This window comes from Octopus bimaculoides, chromosome 3 (genome assembly GCF_046866305.1).
Source record: "Octopus bimaculoides isolate indiv1 chromosome 3, ASM4686630v1, whole genome shotgun sequence".
NCBI lineage: Eukaryota > Metazoa > Mollusca > Cephalopoda > Octopoda > Octopodidae > Octopus > Octopus bimaculoides.
Genome location: NC_142930.1, coordinates 118,882,987 through 118,899,890, shown reverse-complemented (window position 1 = coordinate 118,899,890; position 16,904 = coordinate 118,882,987). Strand labels below are relative to the sequence as shown.

Sequence of the window (16,904 nt, the reverse complement as noted above, 5' to 3'; positions counted from 1 at the left end):
GTTGGCTTTAGGATGGGCATCTAGCTATAGAAACTCTGCCAGATCAGATTAGTGCCTGGTGCAGCATCTGGCTCACCAGTTCTCAGACAAACTGTCTGACCCATGCCAGCATGGAAAGCGGACGTTAAATGATGATGATGATGATGATGAACTTGGAACTTCAAGTAAATAAAACATAATTCCATAATGGTCTAGAGGAGAGCTGCACAGAAGGCAAGGCACCCACTGGTTCCTGGCTCTGCCGTTAAGTGTGCCTGCAATTTCACTGTGGATCATGTGCCACTACTGGCCTAATAAACCACCACATGAGCACAAAGAGTAAAACTGCTAATCTGGTCATCTTCAGAGATATGAACGATAAACACGAGGTATGTAAAATGGTGAGTTATATAGCCTTTGCTCAACGAGACATTAAAACTATTGTATGGAGTTAGTGCAAAGGGCCCGTGATTTTGGCCATAATATAGGGGAAGTAAGGAGGAGAAATAAGTGAGTTGAGATTGTCTAAGGGGTGGAAATGGTGCAAGATTGAGTTAGATGGCATTACATTTGCAGCATGCATTAAGATTCCATTTTCATATATCTGCTGCTTGTAACAGATCTCATGTGAGGAAAATTGGAACCACCCTATTATTGACAATTTTTATTTTTATTTACTAAAGGAAGTGGAGGGCAAAGAAGAAATTAAATGTTTTGAACGAAGCCTTCTTCCACAAGAGGAAATAATCGCCCACTTTCTTGCACTTTTTCCTCCGCCATGAGGTGGTCATGGATATTTCAAAAGTCTGCTTGTCAACTATTACACCTGCTTCATGAATGTAATAGCTTATAAGAAACATTAGGATGCTGGGCGAAATGATTAGTGGTAATTCTTCTGCCGTTACGTTCTGAGTTCAAATTCTGTCGAGGTCGACTTTGCCTTTCAGAGTCGATAACTTAAGTACCAGTTACACACTGGGGTCAATGTAATTGACTTAATCTGTTTGTCTGTCCTTGTTTGTCCCCTCTGTGTGTAGCCCCTTGTGGGCAATAAAGAAATAAGAAACCGAAAGCCCATCATATGTGTGTTTGTGTGTGTGTTGTGTATGTGCATACATGCACATTACTATCTCCTTGTCTTGGTTTCATGTGATATTTGTAAACAAGCATCACTGTCATGCAGGTTGTGTCCTTAGTTTCCAATCTGCGAAAACATACCTGCTAATGGGAAATTATGACTTCACATGGAAACAGCTAAAGGATGGCAACAGGAAGGCTGTCTGACTGTAGAAATATCTGTCACAACAAATTCCATCTGATCAACACAGGCATGAAAAGTGGATTTTAAAATGATGGTGAATATGCTAACATTTCGATAACTAAAATTTCATCAAAGCATATTTCCTAAGAATAAAGAATTGTTGCAAGAAAATTTCCAGATTTGTGGAAAGAACTAATCAGTCATATACCTAGAAATATTCTTTTCTACTCTAGGCACAAAGCCCAAAATCTTTGGGGTGGGGGCTAGTAGATTAGATCAACCCCAGTATGCAACTAGTACTTAATTTATCAACCCTGAAAGGAAGAAAGGCAAAACTGACCTTGGCGGATTTTGAACTCACAACACAAAGGCAGATGATATATCGCTAAGGTTTCTGTGCTAACGTTTCTGCCAGCTCTCCACCTATGTACCTAGAAATATTGAAACACTTCAAAAAGGTTTTGAATAATTTATAGTTCCTTTTAAGTTCAGTTTACTCATCTGGCAGATTAATCTAAAAGCTGGAGAAACAGAACGGGTGGTACAAACAATTAATACCTCCTTAAAAATATACCGTATTTGGTAGCATTAAAGATGCACCCTCATTTCATCAGTATATATTCAGGTAAAAGAGCATCAGGGAGAAAAATAATTTATGGGAAGACCACTTTTGCATATAAGACCTGGAAGGATTTTTTTGAAATAATCATCATCATCATTTAACGTCTGTGTTCCATGCTAGCTTGCGTTGGACGATTTGACTGGGGACTGGCGAACCAGATGGCTACACCAGACTCCACTCTGATCTGGCAGAGTTTCTACAGCTGGATGCCCTTCCTAACGACAACCACTCCGAGAGTGTAGTGGGTGCTTTTTATGTGCCACCAGCATGAGGGCCAGTCCGGCGGTACTGGCAATGGCCTCGTTGAAATGGTGTTTTTTACGTGTCGCCTGCACAGGAGTCAGTCCAATGTTTTGTTCACATGCCACCGGCACAAGTGCCAGTAAGGCGAAGTTGGAAACGATCGCGCTCAAATGGCGCTTTTTACGTGTCACTGGCACGGAAGCGAGACCGCTGCTCTAGCAGTGATCACGCTCGGATGGTGCTGTTAGCGCTCCACTGGGACGGGTGCCAGTCATCGAATTTGGTTCAGTTACGATTTCACTTGCCCCAACAGGTCTTCGCAAGCTGAGTTTAGTGTCCAATGAAGGAAGGTTTGCATGGGTGCCAATCAATGAATTTGGTTCAATTTTTAAAAATATTTTGTGAAAATAAAAAGTGTCTCAAATGTTATAAAATATGGTACATTGGCTGACAGTTGGGAATTCTTTCTTTCATCTGCTGCATTAATGATTGCTGACAGGTGAACCTAGACTATTAGGGTATGCAGTTCACTTTTCTAAAAATGCCAAAATAAATTGTTCTGAAAGAAAGTAAGTAAATTATGATAGAAACCAAAAGTACCAATAGTGAAATTGGTAAAATTTCATAAGAAGAACATGCAGAACTCCCGCATTATACCACATCCCCAGGCACCTACACGTATTCTACATTCTTATTTCTTTATTGCGGACAAGGGGATACACATAGAGGGGACAAACGAGGACAGACAAAGGGACTAAGTCGATTATACCGACCCCAGTGCGTAACTGGTACTTACTTTATCGACCCCGAAAGGATAAAAGGCAAAGTCGACCTTGGCGGAATTTGAACTCAGAACGTAGCGGCAGACGAAATACCGCTAACCATTTTGCCCAGCTTTCCGTACATACTCTACATTCTGGTTATGCATAAAGTATTTCTGAAATCGTAGCTGAAGTACAACAATCCAAGGTGTTGTACCCAATAATGAACTCTACTGAGAAGGCAATTTAGTAGTTTGCCTATCGATGCATGATAGCTAACAGAGTTACATGTGAGCAACGCAATAATCCTGCAGAGAATGAACCAATAGGAAATGGTGGTGTTCCTCCTGTACATTCACTGTATGATCCAATTCCTTTTTGACTCTACATATATTAACTCTAATATATACATGAGGGTAAGAGTGTTATCACGTGAAGTTTCCTCAGTGCAATTCACTTTCATTTTTTTAAAGACAATTTTCCCTTTTCTAACAATGGTAAATTGCATGTTAACCAGACACCAGATTCGTTAGAATATACATTAAGTGTAATGCCACAGTTAAAATATTATTTTCGAGGGTAACTGGTTGCCACCACACTTATACAAAGAAATATGTAAAGACTGGAACTATTTTTGTAAATATGATCAAAAACGAAACTGGAACAAAACATATATTGTCATGATTTTTCTCTGAGACAACTACGAAAGCATAGAAATTAGTAAAGGGAATACAATTCTCGATACTTTAAAATGTTGATTTTTAAGAGAAAGAAATAATCTTATTGAATATATTAAATTATCAACTAAGTAAATTAGAACTGACCTACAGGCAATCCTCTAACACACACATTATATTTACAAATATATACATTTACACACACACACACACACACACACACACACACACACACACACACATATATATGCATATATACACTCACACACGCACACACACACATATATGTATATATACACATATATACTACTTGCACATACATTTCCTAGCAAAATGTTCCTTTAGGGTTACTTGCTAACACAATTCACTTTGTATCTAAAATAATTGTTTTGCATACATTCGCTCCAGTTTCTCAATCGCATAAAACCAAGAGAGCCATTACATGCAAATGAGGGAGCCTCTACGAAGTTATTCAACATGCTAGAAACGACAGTTAAATCTCCTTCAAATCTCGCTTTCCATTTTAGATAAAGAAAGTGTTGTGTAATGTCCTGTTGGTATCCCTGTATATGTGCAGGAATTACTGTGCGGTAAGAAAGCTTGCTTCACAACCACATCGTTCCAGGTTCCACTGCATGACACTATAGCCTGGGCCAACCAAAATCTAGGAAATGGATTTGGTAGATGGAGATTCAGTGTGACACAGAGTGTGCCAAGGCTAGCCCTTTGAAATACATGTATTACTCATTTTTGCCAACTGAGTGGACTGGAGCACTGTGAAATAAAGTGTCTTGCTCAAGGACACAACACATCGCCAGGAATTGAACTCACGCTCTTATGATCGTGAACCGAATGCCCTAACCACTAAGCCATGCACCTTCACACACACACACACACACACACACACGACAGGCTTCTTTCACCTTCAGTTTCCGTGTAGCAAATCCACTCACAAGGCTTTGGTCGGCTCGAGACTATAGTAGAAGACACTTGCTCAAGGTGCCACTCAGTGGGACCGAACCCAGAACCATGTGGTTGGGAAGCAAGCTACTTACCACACAGCCACTCCTGCACTGGATACAACTTTTAAACATTTACGAGTAAATGGATATTTATAACATGAAATAATAATAGTTTCAAATTTTAGTTCAATCCTAGAAATTTTAGATAAAGCACAGACTGTATTTGAACTCAGAATGTCAAGAGGAAGGAATAACACTAGGCACTATGACCAATGTGCAAGTGTGGCTGTGTGGTAAGTAGATTGCTTACCAACCACATGGTTCTGGGTTCAGTCTCATTGCGTAGCACCTTGGGTAAGTGTTTTCTACTATAGCCTCGTGAGTGGATTTGGTAGACGGAAACTGAAAGAAGCCCATCGTATATATATATGTGTGTGTGTGTGTGTGTGTGTGTGTGTGTGTGTGTGTGTGTGTGTGTGTGTGTGTGTGTGTGTGTGTGTGTGTGTGTGTGTGTGTGTGTGTGTGTGTGTGTGTGTGTGTGTGTGTGTGTGTTTGTCCCCTCACCATCGCTTGACAACGGATGTTGGTCCCTGTAACATAGCGGTTCGGCAAAAGAAACCGATAGAATGAGTACTAGGCTTACAAAGAATAAGTCCTGGGGTTGATTTGTTCGACTAAAGGCGATGCTCCAGCGTGGCCGCAGTCAAATGACTGAAGCAAATAAAAAAAATAAAACAATGATTATTTACATTAACCACTACGCCATATGCCCACGCTCATATGGCACAGTGGTTAGGAGCGCGAGCTACTAAACCCAAGATTCCGAGTTCAATTCCAGGCAGTGACCTGAATAATAATAACAACATCGAAAAATACCTTCGGAATGAGAACCCAGGTTCGAAATTTCCCCAAGACACCTGAAGAAGGCTGGAGGGTATATCAGTCGAAACGTTGTGTTAACAACAAACAAGATGAGGACAAATATCCGTCAAATGTAAATAATGTAAATAATATACATAATTCCTCATCTCTTAAATATAGAACTGTAAAACAATAATTGTCAGCTCACTGCCTTTAGTGGTTTCAAATTTTAACCCGAGGTCAGTAATTTGGGGAAATTGTTAAGCCGATTACATCGACTCCATATACATATTTTACCAACTCCGAAAAGATGAATAGCAAACTCGGGCTTCACAAGATTTGAACTCATATCTTAAAGAACTACAAGAAATGCTTTTAAGCATTTGACATGGCGCTCTAATGATTCTGCCAGTTTCCTGCTTTCTAGAGTAAGAAAGAACGGTTTCAAATTTTGCCACAAGGGTAGCCATTTTAAGGGAGGGTGTATGCCAATTATATCAACTCCCAGTGTTTCACTGGTACATAATTTATTGACCCTGAACGGATGAAAAGCAAATTCGGCTTTGGCGAAATTTGAACTCAGAACATAGCGACGGGCGAAATACTGTTAAACAGTTTGTCCAGCTTGCTAACAATTCTGCCAGCTCGCTGCGTTCCTTTTACAAAGTAAAATAATCCTTTCTACTACAAGCACAAGAGAGAGGGGGACCAGTCGATTGGATCGACCCTAGTACAGAACTGGTACTTGATTTATATACCCCGAAAGGATGAAAGGAAAAGTCAACCTTGGCGGAGTTTGAACTCAGAACGTAGCGATGGGCGAAATACTGTTCAAGCATTTTGCGAAATACTGTTAAAACATAGGCGCAGGAGTGGCTGTGTGGTATGTAGCTTGGTTACCAACCACATGGTTCCGGGTTCAGTCCCACTGCGTGGCACCTTGGGCAAGTGTCTTCTACTATAGCCTCGTGCCGATCAAAGCCTTGTGAGTGGATTTGGTGGACGGAAACTGAAAGAAGCCCGTCGTATATATGTGTATATATATATATATATATGTGTGTGTCTCTGTTTGCCCCCCCCCCCCCCAACATCGCTTGACAACTGATGCTGGTGTGTTTACGTCCCCGTAACATAGCGGTTCAGCAAAAAGAGACCGATAAAGTAAGTACTAGGCTTACAAAGAATAAGTTCTGGCACCGATTTGCTCGACTAAAGGCGGTGCTCCTGCATGGCCGCAGACAACTGACTGAAACAAGTGAAAGAGAGTTTGTCAACGATTTTGGCAGCTCGCTGCTTTCCTTTAATGGAGTAAAATAATAATATGTAAAGTTATGGAGTAGTGAAATGTGAATGTCCTTTGGTTTTATTGCAAATTATTCCAATGAACCTGGTGTCGGAGGCCCAGCATGGTACACCCCAGAGGCAACTTTTGTTCCAAGTGACAGCGAAATTTTTATGGCAGATGGCATCATAAAACTGCAAGAAATGGAAACAAAGAGATGGGGAAAAAAAAACTTCAAGCCATAGCAAGAAGAAAAATTTGCATTCATTGCGTCTAATTTCTATTTGTTACTTTATACACAGCAATGCCAGAGATATGAACAGCCGTTATAAAATGAATTAAGCTGACGAGCTGGCAGAATTTTCAGGGCATCTGGCCAAATATTTAGCAGCATTTCTTGAGTTCAAATCCTGCCAAAGCTTCACTTTACCTGTCATCCTTCTGGAGTCAGTAAAATAATATCAGTAGATAACTGGAGTCGATTTAATCACCCTAACCCTTCCCTAAAATTGCTGGTCTGATGCCAAAATTTGAAACTATTAAAGGCAGGGAACGGAGAATTGTTGGCCGGTTGGTCAGTGTTATTTCTTCTAGCCCTTTACGTTCTGGATTCAAATTCTGCCGATGTAAACTTTACCTTTTATTGTTTCGGGATCGATGAAATAAATACCAGTGAAATACTGGGGTTGATGTAATCGAGTAACACCTTCCCAATAAAATTGCTAGTTTTGTACCAAAATTTGAAACCATTAAAGGCTGTGAGCTGCCAAACATCTCAGGGCGTCGGGTAAAATGCTTAGTGGCATTTCTTCTGCCTCTTTCCATCCGGAGTTCAAATCCCGCCGACGTCAATTTTATCTTTCATCGTATCAGGGCCAATGAAATTAGTACCAGTTGTATACTGGGTCGTTGTATTCAACTTTCTCCTCACCTCAGAACCATTAACCTTGTGCCAACATCTGAAAGTATTATGAATCAAATCATACAATCTTTACCTGTGATTATCTACCTAAATCAGAATTAAGGAAGAAAAAAAAAATCAAGTTATCTATGTTAAAATCACTTAATTGCCTGCAAACACTCTTGACAATATTCTGTAATGAACCAATACAACGACTGAAGCTAATTTTATTTCGTGGAATTTTGTTTGTACTAAACGCCCATGTTCTAGAGGCAAATTTGTTAAGAATATATATGAAGTTGTTGCAACATTAGATAAAAAAAAACTTTAGCAGTTAATACAAACACAAGTTTCTTGCCACACTACAGATAGGCGTATCTCCTAAATCAGTGCTAATGTTGCAGGCAAAATGCATTATGATTAAAGAATTTCTTTGCATTCAGCTTAGCTCTTCAAAAATCTAACACACAAGACACCCTAAATCTGTCAACATTTATTTGCTTTTTCGTTTTTTTTCTCTGATATATCTGTGTAAGAAGAGATGTTGGACTTTGTGACATTAAAAAGAAGCAGCTGGTGTTTATATTAAAAATGTGTATAACAGAGCCTGAACAAGTGCTGATGTTCTCTACTGAATAAATTATCTTCTGATTCAAAAGATGCTTCATCTTCAATGGAAAGGTAAAAGCAGTAATAATTCACTGATAAAAAGTGATCCCAGATTTCCAAAGTTTCTCTCTCTCTCTCTGTTAAAGGGGTTCACAAGGAAGATGTTATGAAAGCTGCCTTAGATACAGTCATCTTCACACATTCAACCCTTTGTCCTGTTTATCACATTTGTTACACAGGATACTTTTATTTCCTTGACATCCATGCATCACATATGATATCCAATTAAGTTTTTCTTTTAATCACCAGAATAACTTGAGACTCCTGAAAAATGAGATTTATATTACTCAAAACACATGAAACAAGGTTTAACTAAGTTTGAAAACAAGCATCGACATTCGGGACAAAGAAATGAAAATGCTTCGGACAGGCAACGAGTTAATCCCCTTGATAATCCGCCTGGGAAACTTCCCTTGGTTCTATAATACAAACGTTTTGTCTCAAAGGGAACTAAAAAAATCGGTAGACTTTTGGAATAGCTATCTCACATAAATAGGTTTTTTTCGTTAATGTCGGTGTTTTTCAATGTTTTTGTACCATGCACTTCACAATTTAAACCATAATTTTTCAATGTCTATGCTACTCTTCTCTCTCTCCTGGGAGCCATCATAAAAAAAAAAAAAAAACTTCCCCCTCGTGTTATAGTTTTTTCTGTATTATGAAACATATGCATTTGGCATGTTTAAGTGGGGTAGGTGGGTTGGAATTTAATCCATATAATTTAGATATCACAGCCAACCCCAGCATCGTATCTTTGGAACAGTAACCACCTCTAAAATGAATTTTTTTCATTTTCCTTATTTCTTGTCATTTTATTGTATTCCACATTCTGAAGTACTTGAAATTCGAATTTAACAAAAAAAGAAAGAAAAAAATCTTTCTCGACTTCATCGTACCTGTCACGATTAAAATGAAGTTTTTCGCTTTATTTTCGTTATTTTGTGTATGCTTTTTTTCATACATTTACTATATTGAAAAATCTTTCTATGCGACATAAAAACTAAATTAGAAGAAAACCATAAATATATTAACACTTTATTTACGTTGACATAATTCCCTTCAATTTAATTTTACAAACCATTATTTCATCTTCCACACAAGACAGCATCAAATAGAAAGAAATAAACAGCTATTCCGAAATCTTGCCAAACCTTCCGTCAAAATTCCAAGTTAATTTATGTTTCAAACACCTGCTTAATAAGCCTTTCTACTGTAAGCACAAGGCCTGAAATTTTGTTGGTGAGGGCCATTTATTTACTTCGACATCAGTGCTTAACTAATACTTATTTTATCGACCGCGTGAGGAGATGAAAGCAAAATCGACATCGGTTGAATTTGAACTCGGAGCTTAAAAATACATAAGATACTGCTGAGTATTTTGTCCGGCGCTTCTTTTTCTATTCTAGGTACAAGGCCCGAATTTTTTGGAGAGGGGGCCAGTCGAGTACATCAACCCCACTGCATAACTAGTACTTAATTTATCGACCCCGAAAGGATGAAAGGCAAAGTCGACCTCGGCAGAATTTGAACTCAACGTAATGGCAGACCGCTAAGCATTTCGCTCGGCCTGCTAACATTTCTTATTTCTTTATTGCCCACAAAGGGCTAAACAGAGGGGACAAACAAGGACAGACAAAGGGATTAAGTCGATTACATCGACCCCAGTGCGTAACTGGTACTTAATTTATCGAACCCGAAAGGATAAAAGGCAAAGTCGACCTCGGTGGAATTTGAACTCAGAACGTAACGGCAGACGAAATACCGCTAAGCATTTCGCCCGGTATTCTACCGTTTCTGCCAGCTCACCGCCTTCAAACATCTACTTCATAAGGACAGTTATTTTACTAAATTCTTCATTATTTTCAAAATTTATTGAAACAATGGCAGTGTATTTCAACAGAAATATGGTAACAAAAGGGTTAAATAGGAACCCATGATATTTTAAAAATTTTATTGAAGAAATAAAGCTTGAAGATAAACGCTTAAAGATAAGCCTTGTAATATCTCTTTCCTTTGTATTGTGAGGTGTTTGTCAACTAACAATATCGCGTAGAATTTTATGAGACTGTTGGGTCCTATTATTAGTTTTAAAGAAAAGGAGAGATTCTATGCCCAAATGAAAAATGATGATAACATACAAGATGTGATGTTCCATTCTGATATAATGAATCACCTACAAATTCTCAGCTTGGCACTCTAGAAGGATAAGATTGTTTATGATTTTACTCGAATAATTTTCAGCGTTCAGAAGAAAAAATTTCTAAAGAGACATATTGTCAAGAAACTTTAGTCAATTTCCTAATCTCAGCAGAAGAGTAAATTACAATATCTGATAATGGAATAGCATACAAACTGGAAGAATTCAAAAATATATTACAAGGACTGCTTGATAATTGTGTAGCTCCATTTTGCAACAAGTTGATACCATGCCCCACTTCCTTTGTAAATTCATTTCAGATAATTAAATGTTTATTCTATTATTGAACTTATTTTATACAGCGCTCAGGTACACTACAACACTTGAAAAGTTTCATAAAGAAAGGGCATAGCAAAAAGAAACCTACACAAGTAAGTTTCAATCTGACATAGTTTTCTCAAAATTTTACAGAAAATGGGTAATTTTCAATGAAACTTTCTACAAATGCCTTACAGGAGTAAATTATGATTATATCGGAATTTACCTTGAAAAAAAAAAAAAAATGGTGGGCGTGCGTACACACATATACTGACACACATCACAAAATGTTTTGAAAATTTCAAGTTTCATTTTGTGATATGTGTCAGTATATATGTGCAGTCACCATTTCTTTTCTCACATTTAAGTTCGATATAGCCGTAATGTAGGGCAGACTGGGACTAGTTGTTACACGGGCAAGTTGTTACAAGCCCATTGTTTCCAACTTCAAGAAATAGGTAGCACTCGAGTCTCTACCTCGTGAAGGCCAACTCCATAGCATCATGACTGCACAAGTGTATTGCATTGGCGGGCTGTCACTAGGAAAGGTATGGCTTAAAAAACGATTTTTTACTCCAAAAGTGAAATTTTGCAACAAAGTTATTTCCTTAACTACTAAAACATAAATGGCGTTACTGAAGAAGTTAGTTTGTGGTTCATTAGGAAGTTTTGGAAGTTGCCTTCGATACATGAAGGTGTGTCCTGGATACCATGCATTGCTAGTACTGTGTACGAGGCAATCTCTAGAAGTCCATGGTCGGGGCTAATTGTTACAGTGTATCAACTTATCCCAGGCATGTAACAACTTACCCCTTCTATTTCAGTTTAACACGCTATGCCTAGAAATTACAAAAGGAAGACTACAGGAGGGGAGGCAGCTGATTCAGAAAAGGTAAAAAAAAGGCGAAGGGAAAGTAAAGAAAAACAATTAAAGGCAAAATGAAGCAGCCTCGCAGCAAGCACGTCGCCTTGTCTGCTCAGATTGGTATTCCAACTCCCTTCCAGGAGAAAGAATGGGTGCAATGCATGATCTGTCAAGACTGGGCACACACTGATAGTACCGATGAACCACAGGACTTTCTGTGTGATCTGTGTAGTGAGAAGTTAATGGAGAACGATTCCGACTAGACAGCACAGGTAATAATGGTGAAATTGGCTGATGAGGACTCTCAGTATCAAAGTTAGGATATGAGGTGGTTCAAATCACAGTTAATTAATTAAAATAATACTTCCTAGATATTTTAAACTTGTTTGTTATCATAATTCCGAGTTAACGACAGTTGTAACAAAGTACCCCAGTAAGTATCACAACGTACCCACACTTGGGAAAAATTATTACAGCTGACATCACCTCATTAATTAGAACCTGTCTAATTAATGTTATGTAATTTATGTTTTTTGCTGGTGATAACAATAGATGTTTTACTAATTAAATCTGAAAAGAAACTTCAGCTGTGTTCATTTATGTGGGTGCCAAGGCAAAAAAATGAAAAAAATGTAACTGTCTCCCTTACACCTGAAAGTCAGTTGCAAAAAAGTACGTTTTTTTGTTAAAGTTATGAGACAACAATTGTATAGGTATGCCTAGCATGCAACAGCAAGTCAAAGACAGCATTGATAATCAAAATATGCATACATAATACACAGGATAAATTGTGTAGATTTGCCAGCGACAAATAGACAGAAACGTGAACAGTAAAAAGTCAAAAAGAGCAAACGGTGCATGAGCGCGTCAGGAGTAGTGTTGGCGAATTTTGAGAAACATGGAATTTTTGAAGGATATAGTGTAATGTCAAAAGTACGTGCACAACACGAGATAAAACACGAAATGACAGAAAAAAAGAGAGCCATAAAGAGGAATGAGTGCGTAGATACGTCAGGAGTGGTGTTGGCGAATTTCAGGAAACACGAAACTTTTAAGAATGATAAAAGTATATTCATTGTAGAGAAGATAAAGCATAAAAAGACAGATAAGTGACTTATTGAGGTAGTTCAGTTCTCAAACTTCTGGTTGTATGACACGGCTAAATAAACTACAACAATGATTTAAAAAAACAAACGTACAAAACATACTCCTGTACTAACACGGCTTGCAATAATATAAGCCAAATCTCTCTCGAATCAAGTTTTCACATTGTACAAAGGCATATTCGATAATGTACTTCTATAGGCTCAAGCTCCGTTGCATGTTGTCTTGCCATATCATAAAGAACATGTAGTGAAGCCTAGAATCAGAAAGTTACAACTTCAGGAACCGAGATCAGACCATAATCAGGTGATATTCTTTAAATAACAAACAATTACCTTGTATCATGTCCCAGTTGTCCCCGCATAAAAATGAGGTTATAAAAAGGAAAGCATGCCAGAATCAGCGCAGGGGTTAGAGAAGATTCCATAGAAGACAGACGAACATAGAATTCTTGATTCCTTCTCGACCTGCATTTAAAAGAATTTCTTCACTCACAATGCACTTCTCCAAGCCAGTATCATCACCTTTAGCCACATAAATAATTAACAAGCCCGACATTGGTAACCTGCAATATTCACAGTTTAACATACCAATATAACAACACTAATTAACAAATTTCATATTGATGACCAGTGATGTTCAAGTTCATTTACTTTTCTCCACATTGGTGACTCGTCATCAGAAAGGTAGCCAAGCCCACAATCTTCCACAGTGATGATCCGGAAGTTTAAACAAGCCATCAACTATGATGACTTTCGGCAAGTGAAAAAAGGCCAGAGACATTATGTTTTATTATGGTGAGCCGACGCTTAACTACACAACTTCCACTTTACCTACAACAGAACAAACTCGTACATTGAAATCCTCGATGCTAGAAATCGCAGTTGGCACAAGCCACATAAGCGATCACTGGTTATTTCAACTCGACGCCGACATCAACAGCTGTTTTGCACAGATACATTGCGGAAGAAAGTTTTAAGGACATTATTCATGTTACATTCCATTTTATTTTCGTTTAAAACAAAAAGATCTTTTCTTATCTGCAAAAGTCATACATTCACAAACATAACTATATCCTCGCAACAGACATCTCTTTTACTTGTTTCAGTCATTTAACTGTGGCCATGCTGGAGCACCGCCTTTAGTCGAGCAATTCGACCTCAGGACTTATTTTTGGGAAGCCTAGTACTTATTCTATCGGTCTCTTATGCCGAACCGCTAAGTTACGGGGACGCAAACACACCAGCACCGGTTGTAAAGCGATGTTTTTTTTTTGGAGGGGGACAAACATACACACAAAAACATACACACACACACACTCACATATATATATATATATATATATATATATATATACGGCAGGCTTCTTTCAGTTTCCGCCTACCAAATCCACTCACAAGGCTTTGGTCGGCCCGGGGCTATAGTAGAAGACACTCGCCTATGTTCAAAGTTATTACATTTTTTTATCTGAAGCCTTCACTTGGAAATAAATTCACGTGCCGCATTCAATCCTTAAAAATGCACTAATTTTCAGCAGAATTTACTTGCAGTCAATTACATACATGCTTATTACATGATCCCCTGGACTTCTGGTATTTATACACCATCTATGGTGTTCCCTAGCAATCGTTTCCGCTTCATATAGTTGCTTTCAACGTTTACGGATTTCTAAATTTTGCTGCATTTTCTCGTGATTTTAAATAACGTACACACACACACACACACACACATTTAATTACACGTTTGCCATGTTCATGTGTCGCTCTCACACGGAAGGTATACTAACCATGCTTTTCTACACCTTACTTCTAGCCAGCTACTTTATAAGACCTTGCTATGTTCACGTCCGCTATAGATATAAGTTTAAAAGGCAGCACATCCAGCATTTATTTTACGGTTTCTTTCAGCACAAAATATAAGCACTGCATTGTTCTTTAAGGCATACTTGAAACTTCTCTGTCTCTCTCTCTCTTATTGCATGTGTCCCCAATACACTTTCGCTCACATTGACTATATATGAACAATATTTTATTTGGTTACTTACATTTTCAGATGCATTCCTTTTGTAAGAAAATTCCTTGCCATGTAGCTGTATTGTCGACCAGTTTTCGCTACAATTGTCATCTTTATTCGCTTTCCGTCCAAAGCTCACTGGAGAGAGACTGGTGTAGAATCGCAATCTTACAACTTTAGTAAATAGGAGCATACTACACATAGATCAGGCGATGTGCTCTGAATATCAACCAATCAGCTTGCAGGAATATTATCCCATATTATAAAATGTTCTATCATGTACAAGTTGTTCCGTTTCCGCACAAACAAATGGGTTTAAAATGAAAGCGCGCTAGAATCAGCGCAGACGTTAGGGAAGATTCCAGAGAAGATAAACGAACACAAGATTCTGTTCCATTATGGTTGCGCTGCGGCCAAGCTGCAGCAATTAAAATTAATACATATATTCACAAAGCGCGCGCACATGCATATATCGGCGGAAAACCACTATGTAGATGACGCTAAACAAATTTGCATCCCTCATATACATACATACATACATATGTAGCGTACCCTCGATAATTTTTTATTATGATCACTATGGATCGGATAAAAAGATGTGTACAATACAGGACAAACAAATAAACAAACTGTATGAGTTCTATGCAAGCCTCACCTTCATTTGATAGTCCAGTTGGCGGTATAATCTTTATCATAGACTCAGCCGACAGCTGTACTCGTCCCAGATGCGACAACACGTGTTCTACATAAATTATCAAGCTGGAGAGCTGCCGACAATGTACAAAAGCGTGTTGGACAGTTTCACTGTCCTGCTCGCATATTGGACATGTCGGTGGCACTGCAAAACCGTGCCTGGATAACTTCTCGCGAACAGGTAGAGCATTCCTGTAACACTGCCAAGTCAGAGATTTTTGGAAATTATCCAAGTACTCCGACTTGAAGGTTTTACGAAACAGGTTGGTAAGTTGGTTCTCGTCGAACCCCAGAGCCTCTCCTAGGACGTCACCGTTTTCCCCCTCCACTAGCCCTCTGTAGAATACCGAGTTGGTATTCCTGCAGCCAGCCTTGCCCGTCTTGTGGATAAGCCAGAGTGCCTGACGGCACTCCTTCTGCCATAAAGTCAGATTACGTCTTCTAAGGAGACCGGGTTTAAATCTTTCCAGCGAGGCCGGTCGCGGTAAGAACTCCTCCGCCAACGGACTCCACACCTTATCACCCTCCAGGTGGCACCAGAGATGTTTCAGCCTCAACGCATGTCTGCGCATCATTAGCCAGGGCATCCCCAAACCACCCTTTAGCGGTTCCTGGCAGCACACGGAGCGCCTCACAAGTGGCTTTTCCCCCCTCCACAAAAAGCGGAAGAGGAGTCGTACCAGCTTGTTTAGCCAAAAATCGGGGCAAGGCACAACGGACAGGCGGTTGGTGATTACAGATGCTATAAACACCTGCACCACCTCCACTCTACCCTTCAAGCACAGAAACCTTCCGGACCACTTCCGTATTATGGCCTCCACCTTGTTCACTACCTCGCTCCAATTCTTCTTCGTCTGGGAGTCTGAACCAAACCAAACTCCAAGCAACTTAACAGGACCATCTGTCCAGTGTCCAACGACACTGGACGATAACGGCTTGTTCCTCCAGGTGCCGAGGCGCAAACCGATGGACTTGTCCTTGTTAACTTTTGCTCCAGCCACCGCTTCGTATCTTCGGAGAGCATCTTCTACACGAGGTAGTTGTGCTTCTTCAGACACGATGAGAGTGACGTCGTCAGCATAAGCAGAAGTGAACTTACCGCATCCAATCTCATTAGGGATGTTGCCTAACTTCTCCAGCCTCCGCAGCAATGGCTCCAGAGCCAAGACGTACAGGACCGGGGACAAGGGACACCCTTGACGAACAGACCGCTTGATCGAAAACGGCTCCGTTAGGTAACCGTTTATCTAGACGGTGGACTTGATGCCGCTGTACATAGCGGAGATCCAACCGCGAAAGCCTGGGCCTATCCCAGGCGCTTCGAGGACGGCCCCCAGGTACCGATGGTCTACCCTATCGAATGCTTCACTTTGGTCCAAGTGGACCAATGCCCCTCCTTTGCCGGTTAATTTCCCAACCCTGTCTAAGGTGTAGCGGAGAAGGTGAAGGTTGTCCTGGATCGACCTGCCTGGGATTGCACAGGTTTGTGCCTTCCCGACAAGGTTCTCCGCGACAGCCGTCAACCTTTTAGCTAACACCTTGGCCAAAATCTTTAA

General features: G+C 39.6%; 1 protein-coding gene across 6 annotated transcripts in view; it reads right to left on the bottom strand.

Moving 5' to 3' along the window:
• LOC128247408 (uncharacterized) overlaps nucleotides 1-16,518 on the bottom strand; it is a 60,371-nt gene extending 43,853 nt beyond the window's left edge. For 3 of the 6 annotated variants that reach the window (XM_089349503.1, XM_089349497.1, XM_089349498.1), the window contains exon 1: nucleotides 14,687-16,518. In XM_089349503.1, the coding sequence (XP_089205629.1) occupies nucleotides 14,687-14,766 (80 nt within the window). In that variant the 5' untranslated portion in view covers nucleotides 14,767-16,518. Of the gene's footprint in view, nucleotides 1-7,050; nucleotides 7,608-14,686 lie in introns of those variants that run through there. The other 3 variants (XM_089349500.1, XM_089349502.1, XM_089349501.1) reach the window with 3 other exon arrangements.
• Between the last annotated feature and the right edge of the window lie 386 nt (nucleotides 16,519-16,904).